The sequence below is a fragment of the Phyllobates terribilis genome, unplaced genomic scaffold (assembly GCF_046119375.1).
Source record: "Phyllobates terribilis strain yellow unplaced genomic scaffold, ASM4611937v1 Scaffold_11__3_contigs__length_659146591, whole genome shotgun sequence".
Taxonomy (NCBI): domain Eukaryota; kingdom Metazoa; phylum Chordata; class Amphibia; order Anura; family Dendrobatidae; genus Phyllobates; species Phyllobates terribilis.
In genome coordinates, this window is record NW_027362771.1 from 165,347,531 (window position 1) to 165,369,526 (window position 21,996).

The 21,996-nt window shown below is 44.5% G+C and overlaps 1 protein-coding gene across 3 annotated transcripts in view; it reads right to left on the reverse strand.

Moving 5' to 3' along the window:
• PTPRR (protein tyrosine phosphatase receptor type R) overlaps nucleotides 1-21,996 on the reverse strand; it is a 315,415-nt gene that overhangs the window by 19,903 nt on the left and 273,516 nt on the right. For all 3 annotated transcript variants that reach the window (XM_073651783.1, XM_073651784.1, XM_073651785.1), the window contains 2 exons: nucleotides 21,337-21,494; nucleotides 2,574-2,687 (listed from right to left, as the gene is read on the reverse strand). In XM_073651783.1, coding sequence (XP_073507884.1) covers nucleotides 2,574-2,687; nucleotides 21,337-21,494 — 272 coding nt within the window. The remainder of the gene's footprint in view (nucleotides 1-2,573; nucleotides 2,688-21,336; nucleotides 21,495-21,996) is intronic.

Sequence of the window (21,996 nt, forward strand, 5' to 3'; positions counted from 1 at the left end):
CATTTGCATATGTCTGCCATTAACTTGCAATATTGAATTCATGTATCGCTTAACATATATGCTTTTTGCAGTTTATTTTTGCTTTGAAAAGCGCAGCAGATGACTACAGTCAAAAAGGACACAGATGTACACCTGCCAGACTCAAAGGAGAGCGATCAACAGAATTTTTTTGTGTTACATGTGTTTTTTTTTCATATCATGATCTTTATTAAAGGGAATCTGTCATCAGGTTTTTCTATGCAATAAGAGAGCAGTATAATGAAGGAGAAGAGTTCCTGATTATTGTGATTTGTCATTTTCTGGGCTGTGTTTTGCTGTTTCAATACAATCAGATTTTTATCAGCAGGAGATTATCATTACAGTACAACTTGGCACGTGCAGGGTAGTCCAGCCATGCATTAACAGCTCTCTCACAATCAAGTTGTGGTGTGGGAGGGGTTATACACAGCTCAATAACTAAGCTCCGCTCGATCTGCAGCAGAGAAAACTGTGACAAAAACCAAAAAATATTGGAGCCAGAGCACATGTTGGTATAAGTGCAATGCAAAAGTGTGCATTCACACTGTGGCCATTTAACAAGCAGAACCTAAGATACAACCAAAATGATCAAATACCCTGTAGTAAGTAAATAAGTAGTAATAGTACAAGTAAATAAAATAGGATACTTAGTGAACATTGTTTTGATAAAAAAACATAAAAGTCATCCCACCGCGCAAAGTGTACTGCAATCGGGATGGTACCTAACTCTTGTAGTTCATCTCACTATGTGTTATCAGATGTTAAAATAGATAAGGACAGAGTAGGACCTGGGTCCCGATTATTCAGACACCAGCCCGTGGAAAGATATATAAACAAAAAAACAGACTTAAAAAAAAAGGGGGATCCAAGCCCCAGATTGTACAAGGTATAAAAAACTTAACCAAAACCCCAAAAAATTGAACCAAGGCATATGTTGGTATAAGTGGCACAGGTGTGCATTCACACTGTGGCCATGTAATAAGCATAACCGAAGATAAAAAAAAAAGAAAATGAGCAAATACTCTGTAGTAAGTAAATAAATAGTAACAATGCATGTAAATAACATACAGTAGGTACTTAGAGTACCCTATGTTATTTACATACACTATTACTATTTATTTACTTACTACAAGGTATTTGCTCATTTAGAGAAAACTGTGACTATCATAACTGCTGCACCCAGTATACTAAGTGATACAGCACTGAGATTGGGGTTTTTATCCTACATTGATAGTTAGGGCAGAGACAGACTGCCGTATTTCTCGTGGGAGGATCGCATTGTAAACCTCGTACTGGCTGTCCTTTCTCCTGACTTGAGCTTGACAGCTACATAGAAATACATCACGCTGTCATGCTCAGGTCAGGAGAGGTGCTGGCCAGTCCGTGCAGTGTGATGCGATCCTCACACGAGTTATACGGTGGTGTGTCTCTGCTGTTGCACTGATAGTCTGGCCTGTAAGGAACTTATATTCTCTGCCATTGTGAATTAATCAGTGTTGATGGTAGGCTCTTGTTATATCCTTACCTAGAACTGCTCCACCAATGTTTGCCTTTGTTGTTAGGCATTGCTGTATTTTATTGATGGGTTGTGTTGGCGATGGAGGAGGTGGTACTGCTGGCATTGCTAGGTAGTGCAGGAGCTGTCAGCTAAGAATACTGGTATGGCTGTGACTTGTGGTGCCACTCAGCCAGGGTATTTGTCTGCTGTCCAACTGATCAGCAGGTGTAATATGTTCCGTGCTGTGGCCTATGGTGTAGTACCACACCCAATTTAAACTCCTAAGAGTCTTTGTGGAGTTTTCAGTTATTTGGTTTACCTTATACATCTCTAGTGCTATTTATTTGCAGATCTCCTGTTCCTGTACTTGATTTGGACCTCGTTTGCTACTGTATATAATCCCTCCTGACATTCACCATGGCTGGTCTGATTCCAATTTTGACTGACCTCCTGGTATCTGACCCTGACTATTTCTCTGATTGTGGTTTTGTCTCCTGATTCTGTTCCTGCTTCTGTCCCTCCAGATACTGACCTGGCTAGTTTTACCTCTGTCGTCATGGAAACAACCCAGGTAGTCCATTCTAAGGCCAGAATTCTGTATAGGGGGTTAAAGGTGTGGGCCGGCTTTCCTTCGGAACCTGCTTGACAGAATGGCTAGTGCCAAGTCTGTGCAAGTTTGCCTTTTTAGTTGACGGCCTCTGAGAAACTTTACAACTATATTCTGCTTATAAAGCAGTAAACACAGACTGTCAAATAAAACATGCAAAAAAAATTATTATTTTGAAATCACTTCAGAAAATAATAATATTATTTTTCCAATGGATCCTTCTAACAGCTGATCTTTAAAATGTTGCATTGTAGTATAGGTTTTTACAATAGCAACAAGGAAATTATTATGTAGCATTATGTATGTGTATTTATACAGGCTGTTCTTTAAACGAAGTATGAAGAAAACAAATTATTACACTATGTTTTATCCATCTAAATGTTATACCTCATAAAGAATTTCACTTTTTTCTCTACTTAATAAGCATCTTTTCTTGTGATCTGGATTTACCTGTCCATTCTTAGCTGGCAGACAATGCTTAATACATCTACAATTCCTTCTTCCCTCAGCTGACAACAGCCAATGGATGTAGCAATGAAACAGCCGGTTCTTCCAATTCCAGCACTGCAAACACACAGATAATAGTTTAGTAATCATATAATCAGTTATATGTGACATTATTATGGATGTAGTTCAAGTCATTGCTAATTTATAATTAGGTCCAGAATTATTTGGATGGTTACAATATTTGTATAATTTATCAACCTCCTTCTCTTGTGTTGATAATTCTTTATACCACAATCTGAGAATTATCACTTACATCATAATGATGATGTTCCATATCCATTGCATTGTTATGCAGAGGCAAAATTAAGAAAATTCTGTCCCTGCCCAAATATTTCCCATATTTACTACACCGTGAGCCTATTATTTTTCCCCTATCTGACCTGTCACAAAATCTGCAGCTGGAGAAAAACTAATTACAGTAATTACTCATTTCCATGATTTGCATCTGGTAATGAAACTCATCCTTTTACAGGAATGTAGCCACAATACCAGGCAAAGCTTTTTCACTTCAGATATGGATAAAGAATAATGCATTATGTAACTGATCGTTGCTACCAGATAAGAAAAGCAAAGTCTGAGTATTTGTAATGTAACTTCACATTTTATGTAGCTTTTCTGTGATGTTTCCATTTATTTTGTATAATGGTTTTGGTTAAAGTTAAGATAATTTACTAGATTTGTTTGTAATTCTTTGCTAAGTAAATGAATAAATAAAATGAAAAAGAACATTTTTTTTTATCATGATATACTGACAAATAATAAAATCTCCTCTGCTGAAAACCAAGCCAGTGATTAAAGGGTAACAGTACTTTCAAGAAACTGTTTAGAATCAGCTGTCTTGTGTGTACACAAAGAATAACACTATTTCAGACCATTAAATGACTTGTGCCCAGCATTTTTCACCACCACTCTACATGATCTATCTCTTACTTTGCAATCCACTAAAAGCTGAGGGGGGCACACTATCTGCTGTGATCGTACACATAGCCCATCACACAGAGGAAGATTCCTGCTCTTCATTAATTTTTTAGCTAACATTTTTATAGCCTTTAGCTGTAATGTGAGGTAAAAGTTGTTAGAAAGCTCTGCACAGTGTTTCTGTCTCCCTCCCATAGTTTCCTCTCCCTGCTCAGTTCTCCTCCCCCTCCCTTCCCCATAGAGTATAATGGGCGGTGTCACATGACACCAGCAGTCCCTGTTGTCTGAGCAAGACAAATTTGAGCTGGTTTTGCAGAGTAGTTGACAAGTTCAAAAGGTACGGGGGAGAGTAGAGCCCCCGTCACACTAAGCGAGATCACTGCTGAGTCACAAGTTTTGTGACGCAACAGTGACCTCAGCAGTGATCTCGCTACGTTTGACACGTAGCAGCGACCAGGCCCCTGCTGTGAGATCGCTGGTTGTGTCGAAATGGCCTGGACCACTTTTTGATCGTTGAGGTCCCACTAGGTAGCATGCATCGGTGTGTTTGACACCTTACCAACGACCTCGTTGGCGACTCAGAACTGAGACACATAGGCGTGCATTTGCGTTGTATAGTTATACAGGTCGCTACGGGTCGCCGTATCGTTGCTGCGTCGTTGGGAAGATCTGACTGTTTGACATCTCACCAGCGACCACACAGCGACGCAGCAACGATCCCTGCCAGGTCGTATCGTTGTCGGGACTGTAGCGTCACTAAGTGTGACGGTACCTTAACCCTCCATCAGGGGCAATATGTTTCATAACGAGTTTAGGGGCATTGCGCCTGTCAGGCACAGGCTAGAAAATTGGCTATATTTTCCTTTTTTTTAAATTTCAATGCTCTAAAAGTGATCAGTTACCTTAATAGGAATGTAATAAATGGCTTCTCAGGTTTCACACAGCCTTTAAAGTTAGGAAGGTACTGGGAGGAGGGTGTTTCCCAGACAAACCACTGAAAATAGAGAAATGAAACTAAGTTAGCTGCGCCTGTCAGATCAGTTGCCCCTGACGGAGGGTTAAGTAGTGTCTGATATGTGGAGGAGGAAGCTAATTTCTCTGATAAGATGTATTACAAAGTTTCTTATATTTGACTATACTGTTGATTTAAGCAACGTTTGTCAAAAGAACAGTTCCTTTTAGGTCCATGAATATCTATTTTCACCTTTAAAGAAAACCTGTTATCATGATTTAGCATGTTAAAGTAAAGGCATGGCCATAAAGGTGCTGTTCTACAGATTCAATATATACCTTTAGTGAAGAAATCCGCTTCCTGGTTGCTCTTTAACCAAAGTTTCAATGTAATAACCTTTTGGTGCATAAGGGGTGGGACTGTGGGTAGAGTCTTCAGCTCTGCCCTGGCACATCCGCCTGCCTCTTGTGTCTGTGTGTGCCTCTTTTTTTAAAGTTTGCACCAGAACCATCATTGCCGTGGTCGGGGCTTGAGCAAATTCATCTCCCAGCAGTCTTCTGTAAAATGGTACTGGTGGCAGCGCACATGTAAATTGAGATCTCGCCTCTTCATTGAGCCAAGATCTGAATCTGTGCATGTGCCACCACGACGCCATTTTACTGAAGACTGCTAGAGGTCAATCTGCGCATGCGCTGCTACCAGCGCTATTTTACTGAACACCACCAGGAGATGAATCTGCACAAGCGCCGCCATGACAGGGACCATGCCTGAGCGAACATTAAAAAGAGAGGAACATACAAATACCAGAGGCAGGCGGAGTGGCCGAAGCAGAGCGGAAGACCCTACCCACAGTCACACCCCTATGCACAGAAAGGTTATTACTCTGGAATGTCAAATGAAGATTAAAGAACAACCATGAAGTGGATTTCTTCACTGAAGGTATCTATTGAATCTGTATAACAGTGCCATTATGGCCATGCCTTTACTTAAACATACAAAATCATGAGGACAGATTCTCTTTAATGGGGTGGTCCGAAACATAAATTAATTTTCATTCTAATTGCCTATTTAATGCCATAATCTAATCTATTTTCTAATATACTTTAATTAAAAAATCCTGCCATTCCTTCACTACACTATATAATTGCTTTATTTTTCTTTCACTACTTTCTTTTTTGATGATGCTTTGTTTGAGAAAGCCAGTGCATGCTGGGATTCGCAAACAAAATTTCATCAGGGGACAGTGGCTACGTTCACTGTCACAGCCTCATCAGTGACACCCATTTCCTGGACTAGGCTAGTCCCTTGCTCTAATAAGCATGCATTGGTTATCAATTCCAACAGACGCTCAGTAGATTCTTGTCACTGTGTAATATGCGTACTGACTGAGAGCTCTCTCGCCGGCTCTGATCAGAATTAATGAGCGGGCAGGAGAGCGCACTGTCAGTGCGCATCGTGAGAATATCCGGTGTGTAGAGACCAGCGCCACCCCCGCAAGTGACATCACTTTAAGTATGTATCTTTATTGGTCATGGTTTTATATAAGAAGATGATAGGAGTGTGGTTGTGATAGCTTATATAGATCAATGACTTACTAGAGCGAACCGTGAGACAGGGAAAGTCCCTGCTCCACCAAAGTATTTTACTAAATCTGTCTCCTGAGGGTGCCAATATAATTGAATATGGTGGTGATTTCAAAGGTCAGTAGCTTGCTCATGAGATGCCTGAAATGTGCACCACCATTATCAGTATACTAAAATTATAGTATTTTGTAATGTTTTATTACATTTTCTCTTTTTCTCCTTGCATACTATGTCTAAATGGTATATGATGTTGTGAGGCACATCACCTAAAAGGCTAATGCTGGGTATTGTAGAATAGCTCATATTCAAAAGAATAACAGCTGTTCTGCAGCATCCAGCAATGGCCAATACACCAGTTGAATGGAGCTGGGCAGTGCAGCCCCATTCTAAGTGTTTAAATGCTGCCGCAGCAAGTAACAGCAGATCGGTGGGGGTACTGGGGGTTGGACTCCCACCAATCTGATATTAATCCAAACACAGAAAATGACAGCTCAACACACCCGCATCATTTGCATATTGGGTGCAGGGAAGCCTGAGCAGGCAACGAGGTACAGTATATCAGTAGAATGATTGAGCAAATGGATTTCTACTAAAGTATTGAACTAAGTAAAATAGAGTGCTTACTTTCTTCTGCTAATCTGATGTTAATGACCTATCCAATAAATAGGTCATGAATATGATGTTGTATGTCGGCATCCCTGCACGCTTCCCATTTTCCCTTCCCTCGGCAGGGACGCTGACTCACTCACCGCCTCTCGTTCCGGGCGTCCTCCTCCTCCTACTGCTTCTTGGGGTCTGCGCACACCTGGCAGATCCCCGGACACTGTGCTTAGGGCGCACACACCCGGTCTCTTAAAGAGACAGTGAGCATCATCCAAAAGTGTCCCCAGCCAATGGCTGGGAGACACTTGTTATTTAAAGCACCTCACCTGTTGGGAGGTGCCTGAGCAACGTGTATACTCTGCTTGTTTGCATGCTTGCTAGTTCTCAGGTCCCCTGTCCTAGTTTATCTTCCAGTACCTGCCTATATACCAGCCGTGCCTGTCTGCACCCGCCGTGTCCACATGCATATCAGCTATACATGTCGCACCTTCCTGCACCTGCCGTGCCTGTCTGAATACCAGCCATAACTGCCTGCACCTGCCATGCCAGTCTGTATACCAGCAGCACCTGCCGTGCAAGTCTGTATACAAGCCATACCTGTCTGCACCTGCTGTGCCAGTCTGTATACCAGCCGTACCTGTCTGCACCTGCTTTGCCAGTCTGTATACCAGCCATAACTGCCTGCACCTGATTGTATCCATCTGTATACTAGCTGTATCTGCCTGCACCTGCCGCGCCAGTCTGTATACCAGCCGTACCTGCCAACACCTACCGTGCCAGTCTGTATACCAGCCGTACCTATCTACATCTGCCTTGTCTTCCAGGATTCCTGCCATGCCTTCCTGTACTAGCCAAGTCTACCCATTGCTGGCCATTTTAACTATCTGCTTCTTTGGGGATCAGCTGCCGTGTGTCCGAGGTCTGTCCTGGAGTAGCACCTGTCGTCTATCTAGAGCCAAGTCTAACCCTACCATCAGGGACTCTAGCGAAGAGTTAGGTCTTTGCCTAGTCACGCCCCTACAGGCTCTCCTCGGTCCACGGCACAGTGGTTCCAAAACTATTCCCATGACAGATGTGACCGGACAACCCCTTTCAGAGTTATTTTGGTGTGCTTTTGTTGTTCCTAGGGTTGTTTCATTACTGTTCCGCATTCACTAGTAACACTTATTATGTCTGCAAGACACCCTACAAGACCACATACAAGCCTGTTTCTTGCTTTTTTTGCCTATATATTATTTTACATTTTTCTTTTTGTTGTTGCATATGAGTGACTCATTACTGTAGCAAGCTGTCATGGCAAGTGCATTCTGCTGTGGAGGATGATACAGCGGAATATCACTAGTAATGTCCAAATGTTACAATGTGGTCAGAATAACCACTCAATAAACAACATGTTTTTGGCAAATACAAAAGAAGGTAAATTCAAGGTGGATGTAAAAGGCTGCATATGCAGCTTTCATCTTCCTTGAAAAGACATTTCTCTGGACATTCCATATTTCCTCGCCACATTCCAATCTACCTCCTGCACAGGAAGTGTATTCTGCAGAGGAAAACATCTTGTGTGTAGTCAGGATATGGAGATACTTAGAAGTGTACTGTATCAGATAGAAATACAACTTCTAAAGGTAATCAGAGGTCATAGACGTGCAATGTGCTCCTGGAGGAATAATTATCACACACTTGTTAGTACACAGGCTGTTCCCAGCATTCTGGTCCAAATCTAAAGCATTTACACAATATGCTAGTAGTAGTCAGAAGCAATTAGTCAGAAACATTTGTTTTATCAGTTAAGTCAACAGTGAGCAGCAGGTGCTCAAGAGTTTTCTGTTTAGGGCAAAGTAGGTATAAAATTGGATTTCAATGAGAAAATAGTTTTAATTGTAGAAAGATGTATATTTATTTCTCTTTACATTCAGGCGCCATTGAATAATAGAGTAAGGGAAGAACCAAGTCTCTCTGCCATAGCTTTGGAAATACCGCAGAGTGCTGCTTATGATGGCATCATGCATAGGCGGATTATAATGAGGGCAATCTGGGCTACCGCCCGGGGCCTGAGGCTCCGGGGGGCCCATAGCCAGACTGCCCTCATATAATCCTTTGTGCACCGACATCTGCAGCTCTGTAGCGTCTAGAGTGGAGTTGATTTTTTGAGGGGATGATGTCACCGGAAGGGGAGGGGCTGCCTTCAAACCAGTGAAGACCCGATAGCAGGAAGCAGCATGGAGCTGGAGCTGTGGCTGCTGAAGCGGACAGAGAGGCTGCATGATGGAGCTGTGTGCAGGTGGGAATGAGGACACAGGACTCAGTGTAAGTGGGCTGAGGATGAATTTTTGGTGCAAAGAAGTGTGGATGATGGTATTATATGGAGGCTGCATGATGGAGGGTTGCATGGGGAAGGGCCACTGCTACTTTTATAAGGCTGCTTATGGGGGGGGCTTTCACATGAAAAGGGTTTATGTTATATGCGTGAGGCTGCATGGGGAAGGTGATGATGGGCTGTATAGAGAAGAGGGGGATGATGAGAGTCTGTGTGGAGAGGGGGGATGATGATAAGGGGCTGTGAGGAGGGGGATGATGATGATGGGCTGTGAGAAGGGGGATGATGATTATGGGCTGTGAGGAGGTTGATGATGATGGGGGCTGTGAGGAGGGGGATGATGATGATGGGGACTGTGAGGAGGGGGGTGATGATGATGGGGACTGTGAGGAGGAGGGATGATGATGGGGACTGTGAGGAGAGGAGATGATGATAATGGGGACTGTGAGGAGGGGGATGATAATGATGGGGACTGTGAGGGGGGGATGATGATGATTGGGACATGTAAGGAGAAGGGATGATGATGATGGGGCTGTGAGGAGGGGGGTGATGATGATGGGGGCTATGAGGAGGGGGATGATGATTATGGGGGCTGTGAGGAGGGGAATGATGATGATGGAGGCTGTGAGGAGGGGGATGATGATGATGGGGACTGTGAGGAGGGGGATGATGATGATGGGGGCTGTGAGGAGGCGGGATGATGATGATGGGGCTGTGAGGAGGGGGGATGATGATGATGGGGGCTGTGAGGAGGGGGGATGATGATGATGGGGCTGTGAAGAGGGGGGGTGATGATGATGATGATGAGAGCTGTGAGGAGGGGGGATGATGATGATGGGGGCTGTGAGGAGGGGGATGATGATGGGGACTATGAGGAGAGGGGATGATGATGGGGACTGTGAGGAGGGGGATGATGATGATGGGGACTGTGAGGAGGGGGGATGATGATGATGGGGACTGTAAGGAGGAGGGATGATGATGAGGATGAGGGCTGTGAGTAGGGGGGATGATGATGATGGGGCTGTGAGGAGGGGGATGATGATGATGGGGGCTGTGAGGAGGGGGGATGATGATGATGGGGACTGTGAGGAGGGGGATGATGATGATGGGGGCTGTGAGGAGGGGGGATGATGATGATGGAGCTGTGAGGAGGGGGGATGATGATGATGGGGCTGTGAGGAGGGGGATGATGATGATGGGGGCTGTGAAGAGGGGGGATGATGATGGGGCTGTGAGGAGGGGGGATAATGATGATGGGCAGCTGTGAGGAGGGGGGATGATGATGATGGGGGCTGTGAGGAGGGGGATGATGATGGGGACTGTGAGGAGAGGGGATGATGATGATGGGGACTGTGAGGAGGGAGATGATGATGATGGGGACTGTGAGGAAGGGGGATGATGATGATGGGGACTGTGAGGAGGGGGATGATGATGATGGGGACTGTGAGGAGGGATGATGATGGGGGCTGTGAGGAGGGGGGATGATGATGATGGGGACTGTGAGGAGGGGGATGATGATGATGGGGGCTGTGAGGAGGGGGGATGATGATGATGGAGCTGTGAGGAGGGGGGATGATGATGATGGGGCTGTGAGGAGGGGGATGATGATGATGGGGGCTGTGAAGAGGGGGGATGATGATGGGGCTGTGAGGAGGGGGGATAATGATGATGGGCAGCTGTGAGGAGGGGGGATGATGATGATGGGGGCTGTGAGGAGGGGGATGATGATGGGGACTGTGAGGAGAGGGGATGATGATGATGGGGACTGTGAGGAAGGGGGATGATGATGATGATGGGGACTGTGAGGAGGGGGATGATGATGATGGGGACTGTGAGGAGGAGGGATGATGATGATGATGGGGGCTGTGAGGAGGAGGATGATGATGGGGGCTGTGAAGAGGGGGATGATGATGATGGGGGCTGTATGAAGGGGGGATGATGATGATGATGGGGACTGTGAGGAGGGGGGATGATGATGACGGGGACTGTGAGGAGGGGGGATGATGATGGGGGCTGTAAGGAGGGGGGATGATGATGATGGGGCTGTGAGGAGGGGGGATGATGATGATGGGGCTGTGAGGAGGGGGGATGATGAACATGGGGACTGTGAGGAGGGGGGATGATGATGATGGGGACTGTGAGGAGAGGGGATAATGATGATGGGGACTGTGAGGAGGGGGGTGATGGGGACTGTGAGGAAGGGGGATGATGATGATGGGGACTGTGAGGAGAGGGGATGATGATGATGGGGGCTGTGAGGAGGGAGGATGATGATGATGGAGCTGTGAGGAGGAGGGATGATGATGATGGGGGCTGTGAGGAGGGGGGATGATGATGATGGGGGCTGTGAGGAGGGGGGATGATGATGATTGGGGCTGTGAGGAGGGGGGATGATGATGATGGGGACTGTGAGGGGGGATGATGATGATGGGGACTGTGAGGAGGGGGATGATGATGATGGGGGCTGTGAGGAGGGAGGATGATGATGATGGGGCTGTGAGGAGGGGGGATGATGATGGGGCTGTGAAGAGGGGGGATGATGATGATGACGGGGCTGTGAGGAGGGGGATGATGATCATGGAGGGCTGTGAGGAGGGGGGATAATGATGGGGCTGTGAGGATAGGGGATGATGATGGGGACTGTGAGGAGGGGGAATGATGATGATGGGGACTGTGAGGAGGGGGGATGATGATGATGGGGACTGTGAGGAGGGGGGATGATGGGGACTGTGAGGAGGGGGGATGATGATGATGGGGGCTGTGAGGAGGAAGGATGATGATGATGGGGGCTGTGAGGAGAGGGGATGATAATGATGGGGGCTGTGAGGAGGGGGGATGATGATGATGGGGGCTGTGAGGAGGGGGATGATGATGATGGGGGCTGTGAGGAGGGAGGATGATGATGGGGACTGTAAGGAGGGGGGTGATGTTGGGGGCTGTGAGGAGAGGGGATGATGATGAGGGCTGTGAGGAGGGGGGATGATGATGGGGGCGTGAGGAGGAGGGATGATGATGGGGCTGTGAGCAGGGGGGATGATGATGATGGAGGTTGTGAGGAGGGGGATGATGATGCTGGGGAATGTGAGGAGGGGGATGATGATGATGGGGACTGTGAGGAGGGGGGATGATGATGATGGGGACTGTGAGGAGGGGGGATGATGATGGGGACTGTGAGGAGGGGGGATGATGGGGACTATGAGGAGGGGGGATGATGATGATGGGGGCTGTGAGGAGTGAGGATGATGATGATGGGGGCTGTGAGGAGGAGGGATGATGATGATGGGGCTGTGAGGACAGGGGATGATGATGGGGGCTGTGAGGAGGGGGGGTGATGATGATGGGGGCTGTGAGGAGGGGGGATGATGATGATGGGGGTTGTGAGGAGGGGGGATGAAGATGATGGGGGCTGTGAGGAGGGGGGATGATGATGATGGGGGCTGTGAAGAGAGGGGATGATGATGATGGGGCTGTGAGGAGGGGGATGATGATGGAGCTGTGAGGAGGGCGATGATGATGGGGACTGTGAGGAGGGGAGATGATGATGGGGCTGTGAGGAGGGGGGATGATGATGGGGGCTGTTAGGAGGGGGGATGATGAAGGGGCTGTGAGGAGGGGGGATGATGATGGGGACTGTGAGGAGGGGAGATGATGATGGGGCTGTGAGGAGGGGGGATGATTATGGGGGCTGTTAGGAGGGGGGATGATGAAGGGGCTGTGAGGAGGGGGGATGATGATGGGGGCTGTGAGGAGGGGGGATGATGATGGGGGCTGTGAGGAGGGGGGATGATGATGGGGGCTGTGAGGAGGGGGGATGATGATGGGGGATTGTGGAGAAGGGGGATGATGATGATGATGAGGAGCATTGTGGAGAAGGGGGCTGTGGAGGGGGAGTGATGTGGGGCTGTGCGCGGAAGAGTGGTTGATGCTGGATGGCTGCAAGGGAAAATGGGTAATGTCACTCTTGTGAGGCTGCATGCAAGGTGGCTGCGTGGGGCTGCGGTATGTGTTGTGAAGGGAGTGATGCTACTCACATGGGGCTGCATAGTGAAGGGGATAATGTCACTCATGTAGGGCTACATGCTGAGTGCCTGTGTGTAGCAGGGGGTTATGTTACTTGTGTGGGGATGCATAATGGGGCTGTGTAGGGAGCTATGTGGGGCTTATACTGTATATAGGTAGTTAAATGAGTTCTCATACTAAATCTAGGTAGCTATGTGGGGGCTCATACTGTATGTAGGGGGCTGTGTGGGAACTCATACTGTACATAGGGAGCTTTGTGGAGGCTCAAACAGTATGTACGGGGCTGTGTGGGGGCTCATACTGTATGTAGGGGCTATATACCTCACGTGTCTGTGAGGTATATGGATGTTTTGTGACTTAATTACACTGCCACTTAACTGGCCATTTATGATCTGAAGGGTTACTAGTATCTATATTTTATAAATGTTCATTAAATATTATCTGATCACCTATTGAGAATGCCTGGTCAGTTAGAGTAGTGGTCGGAGCAGTCGACGAGGAGCAGGGCGCCATACCGTGTAAACTTAGGGTGCCAATCTCCGCTGTCAGAAAGGAATTGTGAAGGGCAAAACTAGTCCCCAACTCCCCGCATTTCTGCTCTTTTTTATATCACTGTTTATCTGTGTTATGTGTTTGTATTTATGTCTATATATTTGGGGGGTTTTAAACTAAATAAAAAGAGAATTTTTCACGTTTTTTTTTGTTAGGGCTTACATGTATAAGGGCCCCATAGGTTGATCACTTTGGTTGTTGATTGAGGGAGCTATGTGGGGGCTCATATTGTATATAGGGGGATGTCAGGATACTTAATTCTGCTCAAAATTAAGTCATACAATTATGAATAATATTTATTTTTTACTAGATGGAGGCCCGATGCTATCACATCGGGAGGGCAGTAATGTCACGATGGGGACAGGATTTGCAGCATTGAGAATCTCTCCCCCCATGTGCTCACCCACCTATCCGCTCTCTCTTTCCCCCATGTGCTGACTTCTCCTGTCTGTGCTCTCTTCTTTGACCTGTCTACCCCATGTGCTATCCCCCTTGTCTGCTGTCTCTCTTCTTCCTGTGCTCAGTTCTCCCCTCATGTGCTGCCCTGTTTGAGCTCTCTCCCCACTGTGCCCTTTCTCTCTCCCCCATCTGCTGTCTTCTCCTCTCATGTGATCTCTTCTTTGACCTGTGTACCCAATGTGCTCTTCCCCTTGTCGGCTCTCACTCTCCACCCCTGTGCTGTCTTCTTCCCTCATGTGTTCTCTCATTTGAGCTTTCTCCCCGCGCAGTAAATCAGACCGCCGCCATCTTTGTGCAGGCAGATAGAAGCAGTCACGTTAAAACTGCGCATGCATTCCTCCTGTACAAAGATGGCGGCGGTCAGTGAATCATTCAGCTGATCCCGGCGGCGTGTACGCAACGGTGTTCCACTGGTGGTGCCGCGCAAGAGGCTGGTACCACCAGCGGTTTCCATACTGAGACACCCATCACTTGGGTGTCCCAATATGGCGGTCGACCAACTTCCGCCGCTTGGAATTCTGAGATCCAGACACACCTGGACGGAACAGGATGTGAAGACATTACAAGGTAAGTATATTATAGATACTATGGTAATATTGAGCAGGATTAATTTCAGCCTATTGGTTCGGCCTCCAGAACAGTCACGTTCTCTCACCCCTGCTCTATTATGTATGGCGCTGTACATAAGAGAAAAATTTGTGTGTGTTACTAACATGATCTATCAAATGGGATCATGTGACATGTCACGTGATACATCCGGTATCTGGGGGGGTCCCACGCCTTCTAAACTGTCTGGGGCCCTGGCTTCTCTTAATCCACCCCTGGCATCATGCATAGGCTCCCATCAGATTTGTCTCTGAAGTAAGTCTGTTTTGTTTTTAAAGAGCACTCATTTCCACCATTAGAACCAGTTCCACTGATTCAGTGATTGAGGAACACTAACTTCCATCCCCTAGAATCTTTGCAAGTGATTCTGTGATTCAGGATTCAGGAAAACTAATTCCCACAATTAGAACCTGTGTCAGTAATTATGTGATTCAGGAGCACTAATTTCCACTAGAAGAATCAGTGCCAGTGACTCTGTGATTAAGGAGCCCTAATTCCCACAATTAGAACCTGTGCCAGTTTCTGTTATTCAGTAACAATAACTTCCACTAGTTATTGTTCCTGGAACTTGATTCCACAGAATCACTGGAACTTGTGCCAGTGATTCTGTGATGCAGTTGCACTAACTTCCACCATTACAACCTGCGCCAGTGATTCTGTAATTCAGGAACACTAATTCTCACCATTACAACCTGTGCCAGTGACCCACCAACAGAACCTGTGCCAGTAATTATGTTATTCAGCATTAATTCCCACCAGCAGAACCGGTGCCACTGATTCTGTGATTCAGGAGAACTAACTTCCACCATTAGTACCTGTGCCAGTGATTCTGTTATTCAGAAGCACTAATTCCCACAATTAGAACCTGTGTCAGTGATCCTGGAGAAATAATTCCCCCAATTAGAACCTGTGCCAGTGATTCTGAAATTTAGTAACACTCATTTCCATCATCCGTACCTGTGCCAGTGATTCAGAAGCACCAATTCACACAACTAAAACCTGTGCCAGTGATTTTGTGATTCAGGAGCTTTAACTTCCACCATTAGTACCTGTGCCAGTGATTCTATTATTATGAAGCGCTAATTCCCAGCAGCAGAACCTGTGCCAGTGATCCTAGAGCACTAATTTCCATGACAAGAACCTGTGTCAGTGATTCTGGAGCACTAAATCCCACGATTAGAACCTGTGCCAGTGATTCTGTAATTCACGAACACTCATTTTCACCATCAGTACCTGTGCGAGTGATTCAGAAGCACTAAATCACACAATTAAAACATGTGCCAGTGATTTTGTGATTCAGGAGCTTTAACTTCCACCATTAGTACCTGTGCCAGTGATTCTGCTATTCTGAAGCACTAATTCCCACCAGCAGAACCTGTGCCAGTGATCTTAGATCACTAATTTCCATGACCAGAACTTGTGCCAGTGATTTTGGAGCACTAATTTCCACAATTAGAACTTGTGTCAGTGATTCTGGAGCACTAATTCCCACAAGTAGAACCTGTGTCAGTGATTTTGGAGCACTAATTCCCACAATTAGAACCTGTGCCGGTGGTTCTATTATTCAGGAGCACTAATTCCCACCATTAGAACCTGTGTCAGTGATTCTGTGATTCAGGAGCACTAATTCCCACCAGCAGAACCTGTGTCAGAGATTCTGTGATTCAGGAGAACTAACTCTCAACATTAGAACCTGTGCCGGTGATTCTATTATTCAGGTGCACTAATTCCCACCATTAGAACTTGTGTCAGTGATTCTGTGATTCAGGAGCATTAATTCCCACCCGCAGATCCTGTGTCAGTGATTCAGGAGCACTAACTTCCACCATTAGTACCTGTGCCAGTGATTCTGTTATTCAGAAGCACTAATTCCCACAATTAGAACCTGTGTCAGTGACTCTGGAGCACTAATTTGCACGACTAGAACCTGTGTCAGTGACTCTGGAGCACTAATTCCCATGACCAGAACCTGGGTCAGTGATTCTGGAGCACTAATTCCCATGACCAGAACCTGTGTCAGTGACTCTGGAGCACTAATTCCCAAGACCAGAACCTAGGTCAATGATTCTGGAGCACTAAATCCCACCATTAGAATTTGTTTCAGTGATGCTGAAGCACTAATTCCCCCAATTCGAACTTGTGCCAGTGATTCTGTGATTCAGTTGCACTAACTTTCACCTTTAGAACATTTGACAGTGATTCTGTAATTCAGGGGCACTTATTCCCACCATTACAACCTGTGTCAGTGATTCTGTGATTCAGGAGCACTAACTCTCAACATTAGAACATGTGCCGGTGATTATATTATTCAAGAGAACTAATTCTCACCATTAGAACCTGTGTCAGTGATTCTGTGATTCAGGAGCATTAATTCGCACCCGCAGAAGCTGTGTCAGTGATTCTGTGATTCAGGAGCACTAACTTCCACCATTAGTACCTGTGTCAGTGATTCTGTTATTCAGAAGCACTAATTCCCACAATTCCCTGGAGAACTAATTCCCATGACCAGAACCTGTGTCCATGACACTGGAGCACCAATTCGCACGACCAGAACCTGTGTGTCAGTGACCCTGGAGCACTAATTCCCATGACCAGAACCTAGGTCAATGATTCTGGAGCACTAAATCCCACCATTAGAACCTGTGTCGGTGATTCTGTGATTCAAGAGCACTAACTTCCATCATTAATGTTTGTACTGCTTTGCATATAATATCTCTGGACTTTTTGGTGCTGCATGTTGATTTCCAAGGTGACACAAAACTAATCACAATGATTAGCAGTCATCTTCAGGAGTATTCTTGTTTATGAAAGTCCCATACACATGAATAAATAATATGTATCAACCCTATAGGCGTAGACATGGAGTCTCTGCAATTCAACATTACAGGTCCAAAGTCACTCAGCTTGCTGCCACATGGATTCTCTATGAGGCACTGATTATAGCGGAAAATATTTCATGCAATGAAATAGCCATAATTTTTTTCTTTTGTGTTGTGGTCCCATAGCAGTCTTTAAACCTCATTATACAAATCTATACCATATAGATCTGTATTTTGTCTGTCTGATTGGGCCATATACAGTAGTTGATCAAAAGATAAGTTTTTCATTTATATACAATCTACTTAGTTATAGCAATTTAATCTTGTTTAAGTATACATTTAAGGGAGATGTAATAGTGCACATACATTTTATGTACCCTAACTTTGTATTTGCTACATATACAGGGCTCCTTCTGCAGAATAAGGCCTCATTCACAAGTTCAGTATGTGGTCATTTTTTTACATCAGTATTTGTAAGCCAAAGTCCGGAGAGGAAAAGTATAATAGAAACACGTCACCTCTTCGGTATTTATCACCTACTCCTGGTTTTAGCTTACAAATACTATATGAAAATATGACTTAAGGCTTGCTGAGATGAGTGTATTATAAATTTGTCTGCAATACACACAGCACACTGACCGATGAAAGTCATTGGTGTAACTTACGTCTGCATGTAAAAAAATGCAGCATGCGCTAGTCTGATCTGCTTTTTGGATCAGATTCACCCATTAAACTCAATGGATGAATTTAAGAAACGTATAACGGATCTGTTTTTTTAATGGATCCAGTGCAATTATTATTAACATAGAAAACTTTATTTTGCCTATTATTATATTTTAAATTGTTGTTGTATAAAACGGATGCCATACAGATGTCACACAGATGTAAAAACTGACATAAGAATGGCATAAGGATGACACACTGACAGATGGATGACAAGACAGATGAAAAATCGTCCATACTTTTTCTGGATGAAAAATTGTCCGTATTTTCATGTGTCATCCATTTTACATATGTTGCATCCGCTTTTATATCACCCTTTTTAAATAACTGAAGGGGAGGTAAACTGCCTGAAATTGACTTCGCTTTCTGGCAGCTTTCTGTGTACACTGTACATTGGCATTAAGTTTCTAATCAGTAACAAGGGTGGGGTTATACAGAGGAGGACTACATGGCATGAGACAGCTAGTCCTCTAATGATAATCACTTGCTGATAAAACACTGTTTTTTATTGAAACTACAGGAAGCAGCTCAGAAAGTTACAAATCGCTGGAATCAGGTTATATGTCTCTACATTATGCTGCTCCCAGACTATAGATCAGAAACCTGATGACAGATTCCCCTTAAGGCCGCGTACATACAATGTGTTCTTTTCGGAAATTTCCGAAAACGTGGTAAAAATGTGACAATTGTTCTGCACTGTGAACTCATCTTGCGAACACGAAGTAAACCATATGTGTGTATGGATCAATGAAAATTCATGGGTTTAAAAAACAGACAGCACATTGACGTGTACAATGAATGTGTGAATACAGCCTTATCTTTCACAAACAGTACGTCACCCTGTATAAGTATAGCACACAAATTACATAAAACAGTACCAATGCATGGTCATTGTAAAGTGGCTGAGACGCCACCTGCTGGCAATCCTTCATACTGGAGTTGTTGTTTGTGAGTAATAATTTTGACTATGGGGAATTTGGGCACATAGTAACTCTTTTAGCCCATCAGCCCCAATTATAATGGCCAGAAATCTAGAAATAGAGCTAGACTATAAAACAGAAAATGCCAATATACACTCTCTATATATAATAATATATTTTAGATCACACCTAAACCAGTCAAATGCATCTTTTGTGTACTTACAGGCAATATTTAATGATAATACATAGTAACATAAAACAAAAGATAAAATATATAATACAATTTAAAATAGATTTCCACCTCTGGACAGAATTTTAATATATAAACCATCATAAAAATGTGAGTAACTTTGAGTAACGTTTAGCTCACATTTGCATATAAAACTGGCGAATGCAATGTGGGAAAAAAATTGGATAGCACTCGCACCAATGATATTAAATCTGGCAATGCTCATCTGCGAGTTTTTCCTCACCTGGAATTTGGGTGAGGAAAAGATTGCAGCATGCTGCGTATGGCCACATAAAACTCATCAATGCAAGTCAATGGGTGACAGAAAAAAATCGCACGGCACATGGACCATGCTTGTGCAGTCCGATTTTTACTCACCCATCTAATAGGAAACCTGAAATCTCATCAGCCGACTACAGTAAATTTACAGCGTGAGTCATCAGAATAGATAGAAAGATGTCAGTGAGATATAAATTAAATGAAAAAAATCGTGTGGGGGCCCCCCTTATATTTAATATCCAGCTGAGGGAAAGCAGACAGCTGGGGGCTGGTGTTATTATTCTGGGAAGAGGTCAATATCCATGAAGCTTCCCAGTCTATTAATAACAGCTAACAGCTGTCTGCATAGTCTTTACTGGTTACTAAAAAGGTGAGCCCCCCCAACAAAAAATCATGTGGGGTCCCCTCTATTTTTAATAACCACCAAAGGCTAAGCAGACAGCAGTAGGCTGATATTAAAAGGCTTTGAAGGGGCTATGGATATTGGCTCCCTCCCAGACTAATAACACCAGCCCTCAGCCGCCCCAGAAATGGCGCATCCATTAATGCGCCAATTCTTTCACTTAGTCTTAGCTCTTCTCGTTTGCCATGGTGTGTTGGCAAGTGGGGTAATGGTTTTGGGGTTAATGACAGCTGTGTAATGTAAGCTGACATCAAGCCCAGGGGTTAGTAATTGAGAGGTGTCTATAAGACAACCCCATTACTAACCCAGTAGTCAAAAGCAATAAACACAAACACACAGAAAAGTCCTTTAATTGTAAAAAGCACTTTCCGACCCTCTTTTACTCATTCATTACATTTAAAAAATTACATAATCTAAAGGGGTCCCCCGTAAATCCATCTCACGTCCCATGACGATCCTCGACTCTGCTACATCAGGGTGCAATGCTGAGTGGTGACATCAGTAATGTGACCGCTCAGCACAGCAGCCGGAACACAATGACAGTAGTGTGTGAATCCGGCTGCTGCGACCAGCGCTGACGTCAGAAAGCTTATTGTAGTTCATAGCCAATGAATTGTGGTAACCTTACTGACATCACCGCTAGCAGCTGGGTATTAAAAATAAGGGGAACCCCCATGCCATTTTTTTCTTTTATTTCTTTGTTTATTAGCTAAACTTATTATTATTATTATTATTAGCTAAATAATTGTACAGTAAGCTATACACACACTGCACTAATTATATATCTCACTAACTTGTTTCTTACTATCATCTATCTATCTATCTATCTATCTATCTATCATCTAGCTATATCTGTACATGTATTGTTTCATTAGTTTGAAAACCAGATTGAAATGACATAGAGAATTACTTTATGTAAAAGCACACTCCCGTAGCACTCGTATGACATACGGATGCTAGGTAAGAAAAAAAAAGCATGGCACTCACCTGACACTCTCCAACTTTTCTTGCTGAGAATCTCATCTACTTTATATACGCAGAAGTGGGTGAACCCTGACTTTGTAAATACGTTACACTTAGTCCTGAGTTATATAGCCTATATTATAATCATTCACAATTTTCCTACCAGGACTGAGAAGTGGCCTGTAAGTCGTGCTGCCACTGTCCACACAGCCTTTTTGACACTTTCCTGATATGCATATATATGAATGAAAAGGGGCACACAACTTGTGAGTGTGGGGAGACAGTACCTAAAGGCTCATGTAGAATGGGCATCATGGAGACACTGACATAACTACTTAAAGAATTGATATAGATCACTACCTGCAGTGTACGACCACCGGACCCCTGTCAGTAAAAGTTTTACTGTCATCTTCCACATCTAGCATGAGTTGAAGGAGAGGCTGAGCACTGTCTGGAGTCTTATGATCAGGCCAAGAAGTGTACCAGTAATGTTTCACAATGCGCGACTGGCTTCCTTGCTGAAAAAAAATAATAACACAAGCACAATTAGCTGTGTGGAAATGTAAATGTAAAAGATTACTGAACTGAATATTGAAAAAAATAAAAATTAATATGTTTCTAAAATAATTGATCAAGCACTTTAGACCTTTTTCTATATTTGAGCTGCTTTTATTCAGATGTGTAGGTTTTCATATATGAGCTACTCCTTATACAGGGAGGGACCTGTTAATCATAGTGAGCAGGGCAGGGAGAAGCCAAAGGGGAAGCTGCTCAGCTGACACTTCTCCCACAGTCTGTTAAAGGAAATCTGTCATTAGGATAGACCTTCCTAAGCCGTCAACATGGGCATGTAGGTCATAGAAAGCTGAATAAAATGATACCCTGATATCTACGATCTGATGTCTTATTCCAGAGAGATGCATACATTTCTTAATATGTAAATAAACTGTTAAGCTCTATGGGCATAAAAACAGCGGGGGGTATGGAAGTAATACTGCGCTCTCTGGAATCAAGCAATCC